This window comes from Pristiophorus japonicus, chromosome 10, assembly GCF_044704955.1.
Source record: "Pristiophorus japonicus isolate sPriJap1 chromosome 10, sPriJap1.hap1, whole genome shotgun sequence".
NCBI classification, from domain to species: Eukaryota; Metazoa; Chordata; class Chondrichthyes; family Pristiophoridae; genus Pristiophorus; species Pristiophorus japonicus.
Window position 1 is genome coordinate 49821177 of NC_091986.1, and position 21342 is coordinate 49842518.

The 21342-nt window shown below is 49.6% G+C and overlaps 1 protein-coding gene across 1 annotated transcript in view; it reads left to right on the forward strand.

The window, feature by feature from the left end:
- LOC139274589 (rho guanine nucleotide exchange factor 7-like) overlaps positions 1 to 21342 on the forward strand; it is a 156426-nt gene that overhangs the window by 70367 nt on the left and 64717 nt on the right. The window contains exons 7-10 of the mRNA XM_070891270.1: positions 63 to 194; positions 4038 to 4180; positions 9577 to 9696; positions 17285 to 17453. Coding sequence (XP_070747371.1) covers positions 63 to 194; positions 4038 to 4180; positions 9577 to 9696; positions 17285 to 17453 — 564 coding nt within the window. The remainder of the gene's footprint in view (positions 1 to 62; positions 195 to 4037; positions 4181 to 9576; positions 9697 to 17284; positions 17454 to 21342) is intronic.

Here is a 21342-nt window from a genome sequence, read left to right on the forward strand (position 1 = left end):
TCCCCACCAGCACAGAAGCCAGTCTTCAACCAATTCGATTCACTCCATGTGATATTGGGAAGGTTATGGGTCTCGACAACATCCTAGCTGTTGTGCTGAAGACTTGTGCTCCGAAACTAGCCGTGCCTGTAGCCAGGCTGTTCCAGTACATCTACAATACCGGCATCTATCCGACAATGTGGAAAACTGGCCAGGTATGTCCTGTCCACAAAAAGCAGGACAAATCCAATCCGGCCAATTACCGCCCCATCAACCTACCCTCAAACATCAGCAAAATGATGGAAGGTGTTGTTAACAGTGCTATCAAGTGGCACTTACTCACCAATAACCTGTTCACCACTACTCAGTTTGGGTTCTGCCAGGACCATTCAGCTCCAGACCTCATTACAGCTTTGGTCCAAACATGGGCAAAAGAGCTGAATTCCAGAGGTGAGAGTGACTGCCCTTGACATCAAGGAAACATTTGACCAAGTGTGGCATCAAGGAGCCTTAGTAAAATTGAAGTGGCTGGAGTCATACCGAGCACAAAGGAAGATGATTTTGGTTGTTGGAGCTCAATCATCTCAACCTGAGGACATTGCCTCAGGAGTTCCTCAGGGGAGTTTACTCGGCCAAACCATCTTAAGCTGCTTCATCAGTGACCTTCCCTCCATCATAAGGTCAGAAGTGGGGATGTTCGCTGATTGCGCAGTGTTCAGTTCCATTCGCTACTCCTTAGAAAATGAAGTAGTCATGACTTGGATGACATTCAGGCTTGGGCTGATAAGTGTCAAGTAACATTCGTGCCACACAACTGCCAGGCAATGAGGAACTTCAACATGCAAGAGTCTAGCCACCTCTCCATGACATTTAACGGCATCACCATTGCCGAATACCTCACCTTCAACATCCTGGGGGCCACCAATGACCAGAAACTTAACTGAACCAGCCACACAAATACTGTGGCAACAAGAGTGGATCAGAGACTAGCTATTCTGCCAGACTGGGTGTCTCACCTCCTGACTCTCCAAAGCCTTTCCACCATCTACAAGGCACAAGTCAGGAGTGTGATTGAATACTCTCCACTTACCTGAATGAGTGCAGCTCCAACTAAATATATTGCCGTTGCTTCATCATCGCTGGGTCAAAATGCTGAAACTCCCTAACAGCACTGTGGGAGCACCTTCACTGCAAAGACTGTAGCGGTTCAAGAAGGCAACTCACCACCACCTTCTTGAGGGCAATTAGAGACGGGCAGTAAATGCCAGCCTTGCCAGCGACGCACACATCCCGGAACGACTTTTTTTTTTAAAAGAAGAGAGCGCGCTTGGAGCACTGCATTTCAGATATAGGCCCAGAAATCCCTATCCTCTGGTTCCCGTGGGCGCTTGACTGAAAAAGGTAAAAAAGGATACACACCTACCTGTTCCTGCTGTGCCCACCAGCGATCCCGGTCCTGAGGCCTCCTCTCCCTGCGCATCGGAGCGTGTGCACGTCGGGACGTCCGTATGCTGGAGCTGGAGTCACATGTCAGTGGGCAGCCAATCCAAGTACAGTATTTTTTCATTCATAATAATGGAAACTCTATAATTAGCAGGTCCCATTATTATGATTGAGAAACACTCCCCCAAACACCCAAACGTAAATAAAAAAAAAATAGAAAAATTACACAACATATTTAAGATTAATTTAAATTAAAGTTAATAAATGTCTTATAGAAAAAAATATGCGCATTGTGCTCTGAAAATTGACTCTTGTGATACCTTCCCGGGTTCGTATACACTCCGTACGCACCCAGGGAGGCTGGGATTTCTAGGCTATATTGGCCTTGGAGGGGATGTTGCGTAGATTTATCAGAATTACACCGGGGTTAAAAGGGTTAAATTATGAGGACGGGTTGCATAAAGAAAAAGAAAGACTTGCATTTATATAGCACCTATCACGACCATCGGACATCTCAAAACACTTTACGGCCAATGAAGCACTTTTGGAAGTGTAGTCATTGTTGTAATGTGGGAGGGTTGTCCTATGAAGAGAGATTGAGTAGAATGGGCTTGAAGTTCAGAAGAATGCGAGGTGATTTCATAGAAACATACAAGCTTCTGAGAGGGCTTGATGGGGTAGATGCTAGGATGATGTTTCCCGTGGCTGGGGAGTCGAGAACCAGAGGTCACAATCTTGGGGTAATGGGTCGGCCATTTAGGACCAAGTTGAGGAGAAATTTCTTCACTGAGGGTTGTGAATTTTTGGAATTCTCTACCCCAAGAGTGTTGTGGACGCTTAGTGGTTGGAGTATATTCAAGGCTGAGGTCGATAGATTTTTGGACTCGATGGATATGGGGATAGGGTGGGAAAGTGAAGTTGTCAAAGATCAGCCATGATCTTATTGAATGGCAGAGCAGGCTCGAGGTGCCATATGGCCTACTTCTGTTCCTATTTCTTATGTTAAGGGGACATAACCTTAAAATGAGAGCTAGGCTGTGCAGGGGTGATGTCAGAAAGCACTTCTTCATACAAAGGGTAGTGGAAATCTGGAACCCCCCCCCAAAAAAAAAGCTGTTGAGACTGGAGGTCAATTGAAAATGTCAAAACTGAGATCGATAGACTTTTGTTGGGTATGGGTTACAGAACCAAAGCGGGTAAATGGAATTAAGATACAGATCAGCCATGACCTAATTGAATGGGGGAACAGGCTCAAGGGCTGAATGGCCTCCTGTTTCTATGTTCCTATGAGCATGGTATTCCAGTGGCAGCATGGGATTGGTGAATTGTCTCCTGCGTTGCTTTTTATGATGTTGAACTTCGCGCGATGGGAGCACGTGTTGAGCATGGAGGTTCGGAGGCAAGTGTTCACCTCCTGATTTTCCACCCACTAATTGTAATGGCTGGAATTTGATTTTGTAAAATGATTTGAGTTGATGTGAGGACATTTGGAGCAGTTGTGTCTGTTTATAGTGTGCTTCACTAATCCAGGGAATGGGCACAGCATTCAAAATCCATAGGACCGTAAAAATTCCACAAAACCTCGTGCATCTCAGTACCCTGCGGTTCCCTCAATCACATGCTACGCGTCTCGTACAAACCCGCCACACAAACACAATCTCAGCAGCAGGACCCAAGGCGTCTAGAGGGAGCAGCGTGCGGCGGCCTGGTCCGGAAATCGGCGCGGTCCTGGCCTGCAAGACCATCAGCAGGCCGGGGTCATTGGAGGGAGCAGCGTGCTGCAGTATACCGCTGCAGGGAGCAGCGCGTGCTGCTACAGGAGGGCGACGGCTGTGAAGCCAGGTCGCTGATTGCAGTGCGGGCAGGTACAGCAGGAGGGGCGAAGGAGCGGCAAGAGTTTGTCGAAGGAAGTGACCGGGGCCCAGGAGATGCGTGAGTCTGGGGCCCAGAAGAGGCGAGGGCCCAGGGGCAGCATGGGCCAGCCCACACTGCGATATGTGTGCATTAGGTCCGTGGAGCAGAGCTGGTCTCAAGTCGTCTTGGGTAATCCTTGCCACTGGACCAAGACCTAGCTCTGTCAGGCCCGTGTGGTGGCTGGTGTGCAATGGCCACCAAACATTAAACAAATCCAAGCACAGGCATCTTCCACCCTCCAAGATGTAGTTCGGGATCTGGAATATTAGGTCTTTCATTGAAACACCTGTGAACTCATCCCTTTTTGACGTGGAAGCAAGTCATCCTCGCTTCGAGGGACTGCCTGTGTTGTAACTCTGTGTCTGAAAGCTAGTGACGGTTCACTCTCTATGTAGGTCATCCAGTCCAACTTTGTTGAAGGCTGTTTTTTTGGCTTGGGTCCTGCTGCTGAGATTGTGTTTGCGTGGCGGGTTTGTACGAGACGCGTAGCGTGTGATTAAGGGAACCGCAGGGTACTGAGATGCATGAGGTTTTGTGGAATTTTTACGGTGCTATGGATTTCGAATGCTGTGCCCATTCTCTGGATTAGTGAAGCACACTATGAACAGAGCTACTATGTCGACAACACCCTGATGTGGAGGGGTTTGAATCGAGGCCAGTGATGTCTCATGGGTTCCTGCAGCTGTCTGAACATGCGGCAGAAAGAGCGAGGCAATGAGGTGATAACTGCTGTAGCAGCAGAGGATGTTACTGATATCCCAACACCTGACGTACAGGAGGTTCTGTCTCGGCAAATTTCACGGCTTCTGGACAGAGAACGGCGGGAGTGTGTCGGAGGAATTCGGTAACGGGACTGGCGTCTTTAGGTTGTGCCAAAGAGTGCAAAAGAGAGTAACTGAGCTGAATCAATGTTAAACGTCGTGTTACAGAAACTAACGGTGATGATAATTGGGTGGGGGTAGGGGGTGGGGTCAGGGGTCAGCGGGTGGGGGTGGGTCAGTGGATGAGGGGGTTGGAAGGTCAGTGAGTTGGGTGGTGGAGGTTGGGTCGGGGGTAGGATTGGTGGTGGGGTGGGGGTGAGGGGGGGGGTAGGATTGGGGGGGCAGGGCAGGACAGGACAAGTGACGAGCTCTAAAACGCAGAGGCCTGGAGAGATTTTGGTTCCCGGGGCCTCATTTAAATCGATCAGATCGGACTCCCGGCCGGAATCACTGACTGGCTCTTGGAGTCTGTGGCCAGTGACCCGCAGGAATGTTTCCGAACACAAGACAAGTCCATCGGAGGACTCTGCGAGAGGGATTCCCATCAAGCAAGGGGGCAGATGTCACTTCATGTCCCCCTGCCCCAAGGCCGAGTCACACCCAGAGTGGGCTCCACCTGACCTCAGCTCGCCTGTATTTCCAGCTTCCCGATGCTCCCATGGTTGGGACCTGTGCCTGGAGGAGGTGAAGGAAGGGCAGCTGTTGCTGTAAGGCCGAGAAGTCTGAAACTGCTGAACTCGGCAACGTCCAGATGCAGCCTGACTTCAGACCTCTGATGCCCGACTTGCTCACCCCTTTTTGGGGAGATGCACCTCCCGCTATCGGTTTCCCAGGCGGGGAGCAAGCAGCACTGCCCAATCTCTGTGGGTGCCCCCATGCATGGACCTTGGGTGCATGGCGGACAGCAGGAACATGCTCCAGTATCCTAGGCCTGCCTCACCCAGGCATCAGCAGTATCAGGCGGGGAAGAGCGGTGAGTGGGAGGAGGGAAATTGAGGTAGGATGAGAAGCCCAAGATAGACCTCAATCCCCTCTAATCCAATTTGCTTTATGTCTGGAAAGGTTTGCAATGGATCTCAGCCAAATCAGCCGGGTCTTAGCCATGGCTCAGTGGACAGCACTCGCACATAAGAATCAGAAAGTTGTGGGTTCAAGTCCCACTCCAGAGACCTGAGCACAGAAATCCACGCTGAAACTCCCAGTGCAGTACTGATGGCATGCTGTGTTGTCGGAGGGGCAGTACTGAGGTAGCGCTGCACTGTCGAAGGGGCAGTACTGAGGGAGTGCTGCACTGTTGGAGGGGCAGTATTGAGGGAGCGCTGCACTGTCGGAGGGGCAGTACTGAGGGAGCGCTGCACTGTCGGAGGGGCAGTACTGAGGGAGCGCTGCACTGTCGGAGGGGCAGTACTGAGGGAGCGTTGCATTGTCAGTGAGGCAGTACTGAGGGAATGCTGCACTGTCGGAGGTGCAATATTAGGGAGCACTGCACAGTCGGAGGGACAGTACTGAGGGAGCGCTGCACTGTCGGAGGGACAGTACTGAGGGAGCGCTGCACTGTCGGAGGGGCAGTACTGAGGGAATGCTGCACTGTCGGAGGTGCAATATTAGGGAGCACTGCACAGTCGGAGGGACAGTACTGAGGGAGCGCTGCACTGTCGGAGGGGCAGTACTGAAGTTGTGAAAAATGTGCAAGTCTTTCTTTTCAAATCAGCGTGTGACTTCCATTGGCCAGCAAGGTTTAATCTGTGTCGGAGCTGCTGTGCAGGCAAGTACAAGTTGTGTAGCGTGACTTTGACGGGGCTCTGCAGGAGTTGAGTGCAGTTTTGCGGCACAGTCCAGCTGGCCCGGAATACATGCGAGAACTAAGGAACCACATTAAAAACCAGCGCCAACCTGCCCCAGCTCAACTGGTGCAGCTTTCACTCATTACATCGCAAGTGAGTAATTGCCTCAAGGCACAGCTAGCCATCTCCCCTGAACTTAATATTCCAATCATCTCTGATCTACAGCACATGAAGGTGTGGGGTTGTAATAAAATGTTGAATGAGCGCAGCCAATCGTGGAGGTCGGTGGTCATTTAGGGATAGGTCATTTTGTAAAGCTGGTTGTGTCAGACTTGCCTGCTTTAGCGGCAAGCACCTCAGCAAGAGTTTATGAAGAATCGTAGATGAGTTGATTGCTCGCTGAGGTTGCTGATGAGCAGCAAAACCATACAGAATAATTCAAATGCAATATCAGGTTTTATATTTCAGTGAACGAGTGGTCAATCCATGGAACAGGCTCCCTTGGGAGACGGTGGAAACGGTACTGATTGATTCAAATGCCAATTCCAGAGATTTTAGTCAGAATAACATTTTGAGACACTGTATACAGTAATTTGAGACGTGAGGTGTGGTGAGTGTAGTGTGCTCGGGCGGAACAGGGGACTTTGGACCTCTGGGTCCCAAAGCTCTCCTCGTGTCTGGGTCTGTTGTAGACTCATTGATAGAGATTGATTGTCGTGATTGGTCAACCACCTCATTATCATTGGATCATGTGATGACCAGGATGGGAGAAGGGGAACTAGATGGACCTTGGTCTTTTATCGTCTAACACTTTCGATGTTTGGTGCCCAGTTTTTCGCTGATGTCAGCTGGAAAGGCAGTTGGGAAAGGGAGACTGCTGGAAGTCCGAGCGTATATGGAGAATGGGTGGAGATGCGGAGTGGGGATTAGCACTGATGCACAGTAAGATCAAATACCTGTCGCCCCTCTGTGCGGTGGCTCATGGATGAATAATGGCAACTGATGATAGAGAATCAGTAGCCCGGTTTCCACTCCGTGGAAAAAAAACTGGGTGGATTGTAAAATGGGCCCAAGGTGGATTTATATCCCATTGTATTTTACAGCACAAAAAGAGGCCACTCAGCCCATTGAGCCTCTGCTGGATCTCCTCTTAACCGTACTTGTTCCAATGAAGAGACCCAGGTTTTTTTTAGTCCGTCTTCATAATTATAGCCTCTCGGCCCTGGAATATCTCCTGCACCCTCTCCATGATCTTGATATCCTTCCTAAACAAGACAAACCATTCTAATTCCGGCCGTACCCAATGTTTGGCAAAGGTTTAGCATGACCTCATTGTTTTTGCACTCAATGCCCATACTTATAAAGCCAAGGATCCCACGGGCTAGTCATAGAATCATAGAAATTTACAGCACGGTAGGAGGCCATTTCGGCCCATCGTGTCCACGCCAGCCGATCAAGAGCTACCCAGCCTAATCCCACTTTCCAGCTCTTGGTCTGTAGCTCTGTAGGTTAAGGCACTTCCACATCCAAGTATTTCTGCCTCTACCACCCTTTCAGGCAGTGAGTTCCAGACTCCCACCACCCTCTGGATAAAGAATTTCCCCTCGTATTTTCTCTATACCTTCCCTCCAATTACTTTATATCTATGCCCCCTGGATGTTGACCCTTCTGCCAAGGGAAACAGGTCCTTCTTTCCACATAACATAAGAAATAGGAGCAGGAGTAGGCCATATGGCCTCCCGAGCCTGCTCCACCATTCAATAAGATCATGGCTGATCCGATCATGGACTCGGGTCCACTTCCCTGCCCGCTCCCCATAACCCCTTATTCCCTGATCGTTTAAGAAACTGTCTCTCTCTGTCTTAAATTTATTCAATGACCCAGCTCCCACAGCTCTCTGAGGCAGTGAATTCCACAGATTTACAACCCTCTGAGAGAAGAAATTTCTCCTCATCTCAGTTTTAATTGGGTGGCCCTTTATTCTAAGATTATGCCCCCGAGTTCTAGTCTCCCCTACCAGTGGAAACATCCTCTCTGCATCCACCTTGTCGAGTCCCCTCATAATCTTATACGTTTTGATAAGATCACCTCTCATTCTTCTGAATGCCAATGAGTAGAGGCTCAACCTACTCAACCTTTCCTCATCAGTCAACCCCCTCATCTCCGGAATCAACCTTGTGAACCTTTTCCGAACTGCCTCCAAAGCAAGTATATCCTTTCTTAAATATGGAAACCAAAACTGTACGCAGTATTCCAGGTGTGGCCTCACTAATGCCCTGTATAACTGTAGCAAGACTTCCTTGCTTTTATACTTCATCCCCAATGGCCTTCCTGATCACTTGCTGTACTCATGCACCAGGACCCCCAGATCCTGCTGTACTGCAGCACTTTGCAATTTTTCTTTATTTAAATAATAACTTGCTCTTTGATTTTTTTTTTTCTGCCCGTGCATAACCTCACACTTTCCAACATTATACTCCATCTGCCAAATTTTTTGCCCACTCACTTAGCCTGTCTATGTACTTTTGCAGGTTTTTTGTGTCCTCCTCACACATTGCTTTTCCTCCCATCTTTGTATCATCAGCAAACTTGGCTACGTTACACTCGGTCCTTTCTTCCAAGTCGAACAGGCAGGGGCTCTGTTCTGTCGACAAGAGATGGCTGAGGGGTGACTTGAGAGAAGTCTTATGAAAGTGTTTGATATGGTAGATGTAGAGAAGATGTTTCCACTTGTGGGGAGACCAGAACTAAGGGCCATAAATATAAGATGATTATTAATAAATGCAACAGGGAATTCAGAAGAAAGTTCTTTACACAGATTGGTGAGAATGTGGAAATCGCTACCACAAGGACTATCTGAGATGAGTAGCATCGATATATTTAAGGGGAAGCTAGATAAACACGAGGGAGAAAGGATAAGAAGGATTTGCTGATGGGGTGAGATGAACAGGGATGGGAGGAAGGTGGAGCGGCATGGACCTGTTGGGCCGAATGGCCTGTTTCTGTGTTGTAAGTATATGTAACCTGAGACTGTGGGTTAATATGGGTAATAACTTAATGTACACACGAGTAATTTTGAGAACATATGAAATAGGAACAGAAATAGGCCATTTGGCCCTTCGAGCCATTTAATAAGATCATGGCTGATCTGATCCTGGACTCGGCTCCACTTCCCTGCCCGCTGCCCATAACCCCTGGAAATATCCTCTCTGCATCCACTTTGTCAAGCCCCCTCATTATCTTATATGTTTCGATAAGATCACCTCATTCTTCTGAACTCCAATGAGTATAGGCCCATTGGGCCCAAGTTTGCCCCCTGGGTTAGAACGTGCATCTCTGTGTGGTGCACCAACTTTTTAGAACAGAAACAGCGCCTATTATTTACCTTGCTATTCTCCCCTCCGTCTGGTCGATCCAGTCCCTTGGTGCAGCGCAGCAGAACGCGTGGAGGGCGGAGCCAGGTCCCGGCGCTGAAAACTGTGCCGGGACCACTGCACATGCGCGCTAGAGTTCGTGCGCATGTGCATAAGCTCCAGGCCCCCGAGGCTGTGTGGGAGGGGCCTGAATCACGCCGCCCCTAGCCCTGACCGAATGGGTTGCCAGGGCGAAGATCGGACTCGGGCCTCCTTCACTCCCTCCCGTTTAGCTCCTGCTCCACGCCCCTCCTCTGTCTTTTCCCCCCCCCTCCCCCGCAGCCATGTCGTCGTCGGCAGAGCCCGTCCGGCATCTTGCTGGGAGTGTGCCCCGCCCGAAGTCTTCGGCGGCCCGGCATCTGCGTCGTCGGTGGGGCCCGCCCGCCCGGCCCGCAGTCTTCGGTGCGGCCCATTCAGCCTCCCTCTCGACCCCCCCTCCTCTTCTCCCCCCTCTCCTCCCTCCTCCCTCTTCCCCCTCTCCCTCTCCCGATTCACTCTCCCTCCACTCCACCCCTCCCTCCCTCTCCCTACTCCACCCCCCCACTTCCCCTCCTCTACCCCCCTCTTCTCCCTCCCTCCTCTCTTCCCTCCCCCTCACTCCTCTCTTCCCTCCCCCTCCTTCCTCTCTTCACTCCCCCTCTCTCTTCCCCCCCCCTCCCTCTTGCTCTCTCCCCGCCCTTCCTATGCCCCCTTCCGCCTCTTCTTCCCCCCCCCGGCCCCCTGGCCCTGCTCTCGCCCCCCCGGCCCTGCTCTCGACTCTCTGGCCCTGCTCCCGCCCCCCCGGCCCTGCCCGTCCTCGCCCACCCGGCCCTGCCCGTCCGCGACCCCTCGGCCCTGCCCGTCCGCGACCCCTCGGCCCTGCCCGTCCGCGACCCCTCGGCCCTGCCCGTCCGCGACCCCTCGGCCCTGCCCGTCCGCGACCCCTCGGCCCTGCCCGTCCGCGACCCCTCGGCCCTGCCCGTCCGCGACCCCTCGGCCCTGCCCGTCCGCGACCCCTCGGCCCTGCCCGTCCGCGACCCCTCGGCCCTGCCCTTCCGCGGCCCCTCGGCCCTGCCCGTCCGCGGCCCCTCGGCCCTGCCCGTCCGCGGCCCCTCGGCCCTGCCCGTCCGCGGCCCCTCGGCCCTGCCCGTCCGCGGCCCCTCGGCCCTGCCCGTCCGCGGCCCCTCGGCCCTGCCCGTCCGCGGCCCGTCCTCGGCCCCCCGGCCCTGCCCGTCCTCGGCCCTGCCCGTCCTCGGCCCTGCCCGCCCTCGACCCCTCGGCCCTGCCCGTCCTCGAGCCCTCCCTCCACCTCTCCCTCCTTCCTCTCCCTCCTTCCTCTCCCTCCTTCCTCTCCCTCCTTCCTCTCCCTCCTTCCTCTCCCTCCTTCCTCTCCCTCCTTCCTCTCCCTCCTTCCTCTCCCTCCTTCCTCTCCCTCCTTCCTCTCCCTCCTTCCTCTCCCTCCTTCCTCTCCCTCCTTCCTCTCCCTCCTTCCTCTCCCTCCTACCACCCCTCCCCCTCCCCCTTGCTGACACTGAGAGACAGACACTGGGGGGTGCATCCCAGCACGCTGTTGGAGGGCTCCCGGTGCTGCAGTTGGTGAGTAGAAACGTAATTATTTATTTATTTAAAAAAAAAATTTTTTTTTTGCTTTTATTGGTTTATTTATTTATCATTTATTATTGATGATGGCTCTTTATTTGTAAAAATGTAGTGTTTAATGTTTGTAAACCCCCCTTCTCCCCATCTCTCGTTCCCTACGCCTGATTTATAAGTGTAGGCAAGGTTTTTCTGAGCATATAAAAATCTACACTTACTCCATTCTAAGTTAGTTTGGAGTAAGTTTTCGCTGCCTAAACTTGTAAAACAGGCGTAAGTGGCTGGACACGACCCCTTTTGGAAAAAAAAATCTGTTCTACTGTGAAACTATTCTAACTCACTCGAACTGGAGCAAACTAAATGTCGAGAATTGCAATTTCTAAGCAGCTCCAAAAAAATAGGAGCATCTCGGGCCGAAACTTGAGCCCATTGTGTGTAACTGCTAGCGCTAACACACAAAATTCATCACCGATAACAGTCACTTACTGCAGATTATGCAAACTAATGGAGTATGTTTACCCACTTTGTCCTCGCTGGGTTCAGGATTGTCCGCACGTGTCCGTAATACACTTTGAAGGACTTTCACAGTGCGATTACTACTGGGAGCCCTGAGCTGGTACATTTTTATCTTTCATTGAATAGGAGGGTGTGTTTACATTAATTTATTCCTGAGACATGGTGCTGCTCACAGAATGAGCCCTGCCAAACCTGCCTCGCTTGAATCTGGGCACACATTTTCTTTCACCCATTTCAGATTCATAAAATGAAGACAGTTTAGTCACTGGGGTTAAGATTACAATTAGTAACAGTGGACGAAATGAATAAAAACTGTCTGTCAGTTTCTCGAATGAATGCAGCCTTTCTCGGAGCGCAGTAGTGCAGACTGTCTGTGCTCAGGGAAACTTCAGTCTTTGGATTTGAAGAGTCCAGTGTCTATTATTTCACCAGCAATCCCTTTCCTTCTGAATGACCAGCTCACTTGAAGTGACTGGGTCGAGGTTTGCAATAGGACTGCAGTAATTGTGAAGCGAACACTTCGACTGTGATCGTGTTGTACAGGAGCTTTCACTGTTTTGTGTCGAGGCTCGGATGGATGGTTTATTGCATTTAGGGAAATTAAGACTCATCCTGCATCTGAACGATGTACGGCAGAGTTTCTGGGTGTGGGGATGACTCACTTACCCTGCAAATTTTTGTATAAATACCGGTGACGCACAGATCTCTCATCCATGCCTTTGTTACCTCTATACTTGACTATTCCAACGCACTGCTGACTAGCCTCCCACATTCAACCCTACATAAACTTGAGGTGATTCAAAACTGGGCTTCCCTAACTCGCACCAAGTCCTGCTGACCGATCATCCCTGTGCTCGCTGATCTACATTGGCTCCCGGTTGAGCAACGCCTCGATTTTAAAATTATCATCCTTATTTTCAAATCCCTCCAGGGCCTTGCCCCTCCCTATCTCTGTAATCTCCTCCAGCTCCACAACCCGCCGAGATGTCTGCGCTCCTCTAATTCTATCCTCTTGAGCATCCCTGATTATAATCACTCAACCATTGGTGGCTGTGCCTTCAGCTGGCTGGGCCCTAAGCTCTAGAATTCTCTCCATAAACCTCGCCGCCTCTCTACCTTTCTCTCTTCTTTCAAGATACTCCTTAAAACCTAGCTCTTTGACCAAGCTTTTGGACACTTGCCCTAATTTCTCCTTATGTAGCTCGGTGTCAAATGATTTTGTCTCATAACACTCTTGTGAAGCGCCTTGGGTCGTTTTACTATGTTAAAGGCGCTGTATAAATACAAGTTGTTGATCCACCAGGCATAGCCTTTGTGCTGCAAGGATAATTGTTCCTTGTTTTAGAGCTGACTGGAAGCAGTGATAGTGTCAGAAACTAGAAACCACCTTAGGAGAGATATGTCGCTTTATTTACAAAAAAGGAGATATTCCCAGACTCTACCACTTTCAGAACAACTGAAATGAGTTTTAATACATTTTTTGTGTAAAACATCATAGTTTGTCTGAAGATTCAGGGGGAAAAAATTTGTGTTTGCCAGCAAAGTTGGCGATGTCACCGGCAACTGCAGTTAATGGCCACTGGAAATGAACGCAACACTAATCGAGTGAAATTGGTCTGGGCGAATGGAGATAGGCGGTGCAGCGCTCACCATCCGAGCAATGCCGTCTTGGTGGTATTGCTGGAGGGATCCGGGATGAAGTTTCTGTCCAGGTCAACTTCCCGCAGCCTCTGTGAGCGAATCTGTGGAGCTTGCTGGGAATTGTGGGCAATGAAGAGTTCTCAGAATTAAAGGGGCCATGCACGTTGAAGCAATATAAAATAAAATTCAATGAATCAATATATTTTTCAGCCCTTTCTGTCTTTTAAAGAGTTCCAATTGTGAATATTCAGCTGTTAAGCTGAATTACCTTCCTAACCTCAAAAAATGGGGAAACTGCCTCAGCACTAACGCACAGAGTTCAGCATGCCTGGGAAGGGGTTCTGAGGGTCTTTCACGCAGCACTCCAGTTTTGTGCAGGGGGTCAACACAGCAAGAGCGGCCCTCTACCCACAGGGGCCAGAAGTAGATCACTTAGGCTGTCACTGCCAGCAGTGTCGCCCGCACCACCTGGCTCCAGTGCCCAAAGAAGCTTCATGACCTCAGACCACTGGTCAAAGTCAGTGAATGCATTTTCAAAAGCTGTCTCCTACCAACCGCCTCGCACATTTCTCAATGAATGACCCCCAATCATTAACCTACCAACAATCTGCATCCATGATGATGCACATCTCCCATTTCTAGCCTCACTTCACCCCCTTGGAGGAGACGGCGCAGGCCATTCTTGGCAGCGGCATGGCTGAAAGGATACAAGATGCTGGTGTCCTCATATGTTGTCCTCCATCTGGCATATGCACCTCTTGCTTTCCCGCCCTTCGGTCACCACAACATCACCCTTGTGCCTTCCTCATTTCACACACCCAAGAAATGCAGCCTGCCCAGCCAGTGGGTCAACAAGATGAGGCACTGTGGAACTGCAGGGGGTGATTCCATCCCGGATATCCTGGTCACAAAAGGGCTATCTTTGATGCATCCTTCCGTTTGATTCCTCCTCTTCGGTTTCCCCCTCCTTTTGCGTCCTCCTTTTCTGCGTTTTCCTCTTCCCTCTGCAAGCAGATGCTTTATATGTGAAATGACAGCATAAAATGCTGGAAGTACTCAGTTGGTCAAGTAGCATGTCAACCTGAGACGTGAACTCTGTTTTTCTCTCCACGGACGTTGTGCTACCTGCTGAGTATTCATAGCATGTTCTGCCTTCTCAAAGGTCTTCATTTACTCTCTGAGCTCTTGCAAGTGTCCAGCAGCACTCCCTCCACACGCAAAAAAACTTCTCGCATCTATTGCAGCAAGTCACCAATTAAACAAAATAAAAAATAATAGTCCAAACCCTTAAGTTCAAACTTATCTAAATGATGCGTGTGTCCCTTTAAGAGCGGCAGATATCACCACTGAATATGAGGGTTTGTTTATATTAATTTATTGCTGAGTCACTGTTAACCTGGCGTGCTTAGGACCCAGCGCCGAAATCAGCGCTGGGTCGAAGTTCACGGTGACATTAAGTCAGTGTTGCACGCCAATTGACATCTTCAAGCCGCCATTATTTTTTCCAAGGCGCTGCTGGTTTTGACAGCACCAATGGGGACAGGAATATGTCAACCGAAGGTCAAAGAGATGCTTTGAGCAAAGGGTCTTGGGTTCGTCCTTCTGCAACAGGGACAACCAATTGCATACGCGAGCTGAGCGCTCACTCCAGCAGAAACGCGATACTCTCAAATCGAAAAAGAGCTGCTCACTCAAGTCTTCAGAATGGAACGAAACTATCAATGTGTATATAGTCGCAAGATATGGTTCCCAGCTGGCGAAAGAGTGGTGGCCGCCATTTTATCACCATTTCATGGTGCTATGGAGTGTCGGTAAAGTGATTAATTTCTAGCCCTTCATGTTTGGTGTCAGCCGTAGCAATTTCGCCTCTGTGTCAGAAGGTCATGGGTTCGTCCCACTCCAGAATGTTGAGTACAAAATCTAGGCTGACACTCTCAGTGCAGTACTGAGGGAGCGCTGAACTGTCGGAGGGGCAGTACTGAGGGAGCGCTGCACTGTCGGAGGGGCAGTACTGAGGGAGCGCTGCACTGTCGGAGGGGCAGTACTGAGGGAGCGCTGCACTGTCGGAGGGGCAGTATTGAGGGAGTGCTGCACTGCTGGGAGGTGCCGTCTTTCAGATGAGACGTTAAACCGAGGATGTGCTTATTTGAACTGCAAAAATGGCTACCATGCTCCACCCTTTGTCTATGATTGGTCCCTTTGGAGGATAAGCCAAACCCTGAAATTTGACAGGAATGTGTAACTGGAACTGCCCATCCCAAGGTCTCACTGACTTTGCAAATCCACTTTGACTTCCTGAAGTGACAAAGGACAGAGCTCCCTAGAAGACAGCAAGGGCCAGCCAAAGTGCCTTACCCTAGTCCAAATGCATGCCTCCTGTTATGTATGTAAACATTGTAACTGTGTAAGACTTGCCACCAGAGGGCGCAACTGTTGGAGGCCCAAGGGTCACCTGCACACCTTGCCATGTCTGCTATGCTGCTTAGGCACTCTGGAGTTGTATTAAAGAGACTAAGGTCACATCAGTTTTAGCTCACAGTACTCAGTCTTGTGGAGTTCTTCCATAATTAACAATTGGCGACGAGTAACAGATTACGAACTTTCACGTCATGGCTGCTGTTGGTATTTTAGAGAGATTTGTAGAGGGTGATGATTGGGAAGCCTTCGTTGAGCGTCACGACCAGTACTTTGTGGCCAACGAGCTGGATGGGGACGATAAAGCGATCAAGCGCAGGACGATTCTCCTCACCGTGTGTGGGTCACAATATACGGCCTCATCAAGAATCTGCTAGCACCGGAGAAACCAGCGGAGAAGATATATACCGAGTTGTGTACGCTGGTTCGGAACCACCTCAAGCCGAAGGGGAACGTCTTAATGGCCAGGTATTGTTTCTACATGCACCACCGCTCCGAGGGCTAGGACGTGGCGAGTTATGTCGCCGACCTGAGACGCATTGCAGGAACTTGCGAATTTGCTAGATTTTTGGGGGATATGCTGCGGGACTTTTTTGTGCTTGGCATCGGCCATGAGGTCATTCTTCGCAAGCTGCTGTCCGCCGAATCCCTAGATCTGAGAAAGTCTATCACGATAGCCCAGCCATTCATATCCACGAGCGATAAGACCAGACAGATATCTTCCCAGCATCGAAGCTCACCGGCAAGTACTGTGCATAAAATAACTGCATATGGCAGGGCCTACACGTCTGCAGCTGCAAGACCTAGGATGACTCAGAATCCACCATCGGGCCTGAATGCAAATCCATTAGCACCATGTTGACACTGCGGGGGCAATCATCGAGCCCATCAATGTCGATTCAAGCACTACGTGTGCAAAGGCTGCAAAACAATGGGGCACCTCCAGCGAATGTACAAGAGTGCTGCGACTCACTACGTGACAAAGTCGGCAGAGGACGATCGATCCGGCGCGGATCACGCAGAACAAACAAGAGAGGCAACTCAACCCAAGGAAAAAGTGTATGGGGTACACACCTTCACTACTAAGAGCCCTTCTATCATGCTGAAAGTCAAATTGAACCGCATTCCAGTATCAATGGAATTGGACACGGGGGCGAGTCAGTCAATTATGAGCCAGAAGGCTTTTGAGAAACTGTGGGGCAATAAGACATAAAGGCCCAAACTGAGCCCGATTCAGACAAGCTGCGCACCTACACCAAAGAACTCATACCAATCATTGGCAGTGCGGCAGTTAAGGTATCGTACAATGGAGCTGTGCATGATTTATCACTGTAGATTGTACCAGGCGATGGCCCAATGCTATTCGACAGGGAAAGATTCGATGAAACTGGGACGACATCAAAGCACTATCTTCAGTGGATGATGCCTCGTGCGCCTAAGTGCTGAGCAAGTTCCGTCGCTATTTGAACCAGGTATCGGCAACTTAACAGGCGCAAAGGTGCAGATCCATCTAGTCCCCGATGCAAGGCCCTTTCATCACAAGGCTCGAGCGGTTCCATATATGATGAGGGAGAAATTCAAAATCGAACTGGACAAACTTCAGCGAGAGGGAATCATATCGCCAGTTGCGAGAATCTGCGGAGACTACAGGTAACGATCAACAGAGTTTCGTTACAGGACCAGTAACCGCCAGCCAAGGTGGATGACCTGTTCACAACGTTAGCCGGGGGGAAGTCGTTCACCAAGTTGGACCTAAACTCGCCGACATGACACAGGAGCTGACTGAATCTTAGAAAAGATTGACGTGCATCAACACGCACAAAGGACTGTTTATATACCACAGGTGCCCTTTTGCGATTCGCTCGGCTGCTGCCATCTTAGAGAGGAACATTGTGGGTCTGCTGAAATCGGTTCCGCGCACCGTTGTGTTTCAAGACGTTATCCTGATCACCGGCCCTGACACCGCCAAACACTTGCACAACCTGAAAGTGGTTCTAAGTCGACTAGACAGAGTGGGACTCGGGCTGAAACGTTCCGAGTGTGTTTTCCTGGCGCCAGAGGTCGAATTTTTGTGACGACAGATTGCGGCAGACGGCATCAGACCCACGGACTCAAAGACAGAGGCCATTAAGAGTGCACCCAGACCACAGAATGTGACGGAGCTACGTTCGTTCCTGGGACTCCTCAACTATTTTAGTAATTTTCTACCCGGATTAAGCACTTTGCTGGAAACATAGAAAATAGGTGCAGGAGTAGGCCATTCGGCCCTTCGAGCCTGCACCACCATTCAATAAGATCATGGCTGATCATTCCCTCAGTACCCCTTTCCTGCTTTCTCTCCATACCCCTTGATACCCTTAGCGGTGAGGTCCATATCTAACTCCCTCTTGAATATATCCAATGAACTGGCATCAACAACTCTCTGCAGCAGGGAATTCCATAGGTTAACAACTCTCTGAGTGAAGAAGTTTCTCCTCATCTCAGTCCTAAATGGCCTACCCCTTATCCTAAGACTATGTCCCCTGGTTCTCCCTTGTCCACTTTACCAGTTACATCCTCAAAAAATTCCAGAAGATTCGTCAAGCATGATTTCCCTTTCATAAATCCATGCTGACTTGGTCCGATCCTGTCACTGCTTTCCAAATGCGCTGCTATTTCATCCTTAATGATTGATTCCAACATTTTCCCCACTACTGATGTCAGGCTAACCGGTCTATAATTACCCATTTTCTCTCCCTCCTTTTTTGAAAAGTGGTGTTACATTAGCTACCCTCCAGTTCATAGGAACTGATCCAGAGTTGATAGACTGTTGGAAAATGATCACCAATGCATCCACTATTTCTAGGGCCATTTTCTGAAGTACTCTGGGATGCAGACTATCAGGCCCCGGGGATTTATCGGCCTTCAATCCCATCAATTTCCCTAACACAATTTCCCGCCTAATAAGGATATCCTTCAGTTCCTCCTTCTCACTAGACCCACTGTCCCCTAGTACATTCAGAAGATTATTTGTGTCTTCCTTCGTGAAGACAGAACTGAAGTATTTGTTCAATTGGTCTGCCATTTCTTTGTTCCCCATTATAAATTCACCTAAATCCGACTGCAAGTGACCGACATTTGTCTTCACTAATCTTTTTCTCTTCACACATTTATCGAAGCTTTTGCAGTCAGTTTTTATGTTCCCTGCAAGCTCCCTCTCGTACTCTATTTTCCATCCTCTTAATTAAATCCTTAGTCTTCCTCTGTTGAATTCTAAATTTCTCCCAGTCCTCAGGTTTGTTGCTTTTTCTAGCCAAATTATATGCCTCTTCCTTGGTTTTAACACTATCCTTAATTTCCCTTGTTAGCCACGGTTGAGCCACATTCCCCGTTTTATTTTTACGCCGGACAGGGATGTACAATTGTTGAAGTTCATCCATGTGATCTTTAAATGTTTGCCATTGCTTCTGCACCGTCAACCCTTTAAGTATCATTTGCCAGTCTATTCTAGCCAATTCACGTCTCGTACCGTCGAAGTTACCTTTCCTTAAGTTCAGGACCCTAGTTTCCGAATTAACTGTGTCACTCTCCATCTTAATAAAGAATTCTACCATATTATGGTCACTCTTCCCCAAGGGGCCTCGCACAACAAGTTGCTAATTAGTCCCTTCTCATTACACATCACCCAGTCGAGGATGGCCAGCTCTCTAGTTGGTTCCTTAACATATTGGTCCAGAAAACCATCCCTAATACACTTCAGGAAATTCTCCTCCACCGCATTGCTACCAGTTTGATTAGCCCAATCAATATGTAGATTGAAGTCGTCGATGATAACTGCTGTACCTTTATTGCACAGATCCCTTATTTCTTGTTTGATGCTGTCCCCAACCTCACTACTACTGTTTGGTGGTCTGTACACAACTCCCACTAGCGTTTTCTGCCCTTTGGAATTCCGCAGCTCCACCCATACCGATTCCACATCATCCAGGCTAATGTCCCTCCTTACTATTGCATTAATTTCCTCTTTAACCAGCAACGTCACCCCGCCTCCTTTTCCTCTCTGTCTATCCTTCCTAAATGTTGAATACCCCTGGATGTTGAGTTCCCAGCCTTGGTCACCCTGGAGCCATGTCTCCGTGATGCCAATTACATCATACCCGTTAACTGCTACCAGCGCAGTTAATTCGTCCACCTTATTCCGAATACTCCTCGCATTGAGGCACAGAGCCTTCATGCTTGTCTTTTTAACACACTTTGCTCCTTTAGAACTTTTCTGTAATGTGGCCCTTTGTTTTTTGCCTTGGGTTTCTCTGCCCTCCACTTTTACTTTTCTCCTTTCTATCTTTTGCTTCTGCCTCCATTTTATTTCCCTCTGTCTCCCTGTATAGGTTCCCATTGCCGTTGCACATGTTGCTACGTAAAGGTGACGACTGGGTTTGGGGCAAATCTCGAGACTGCCTTTGAGAAGGCCAGAAACCTAATTTGTTCTAATAAGTTACTTGTACTGTATGACCCATGTAAACGATTAGTGCTAGCTTGTAACGCATCTTCGTACGGGGTCGGCTGTGTGTTACAGCAATGCAATGTATCGGGCAAACTTCAACCGGTTGCATACGCGTCTAGAAGTCTGTCTAAGGCTGAAAGAGCCTCCAGTATGGTCGAGAAAGAGGCGTTATTATGTGTATATGGGGTTAAGAAAATGCACCACACCTATTTGGACTTCGGTTTGAGCTTGAAACCGACCACAAATCGCTCATTTCGCTGTTTTCAGAAAGGAAAGGTAGAAACACCAATGCTTCGTCCCACATCCAAAGATGGGCACTAACATTGTCCGCCTATGACTATGTTATCTGCCACAGACCAGGCACGGAGAACTGTGTTGATGCCCTCAGTTGGCTACCATTGCCCACTACCGGGGTGGAAATGGCGCAGCTCGCAGACTTGCTTCTGGTCATGAATGCTTTTGAGAGCGACGGGTCACCCGTCACTGCTCGCCAGATCAGGACTTGGACCAACCAGGACCCCGGTGCTATCACTTGTAAAAAGTTGCGTCCTCAATGGGAACTGGTCGGCTGTTCCCGGGGAAATGCAAGATGAAATGAAGCCGTTTCACTGACGCAAAGATGAGCTGACCATCCAGTTGGATTGTCTCTTATGGGGTAATCACATGGTTTTGCCAAAAAAAAGCAGGGAAATGTTTATACACGACCGACACAATACCCATCCAGGCATAGTCATGATGAAGGCTATAGCCAGGTTGCATGTTTGGTGGTGCAGCGTTGACTCAGACTTAGTCATGCGTACGCCCATGCAACACGTGCTCACAATTGAGCAATGCACCAAGGGAGGCTCCATTGTGCCTGTGGTGATGGCCCTCCAAACCGTGGTCCAGGATCCACGTAGATTTTGCTGGCCCCTTTCTCGGAAAGATGTTTTTAGTTGTGGACGCTTACTCTAAATGGATTGAATGCGTAATTATGTCATCCAGCACATCCACTGCCACCATTTAAAGTCTCCGGGCCATGTTCGCCACCCATGGCTTGCCCGACGTCCTTGTCAGTGACGATGGACTGTGTTTCACCAGTTCGGAATTCAAGGAGTTTATGACCCGCAATGGCATCAAGCATGTCAGGTCTGCCCCGTTTAAGCCCACATCCAATGGTCAAGCGGAACGGGCAGTGCAAACTATCAAGCAGAGCTTGAAACGCGTGACGGAAGGCTCCTTGCAAACCAGCTTATCTTGGGTTCTGCTCAGCTACCAGACGCGACCCCACTCGCTCACTGGGGTTCCACCTGCAGAATTGTTAATAAAGAGATCACTCAAAACCAGGCTCTCCCTAGTCCACCCAGATCTAAATGATCATGTGGAAACCCGGCGTCACCAGCAAAACATGTACCACGATCGCGCGGCTGTATCACGTG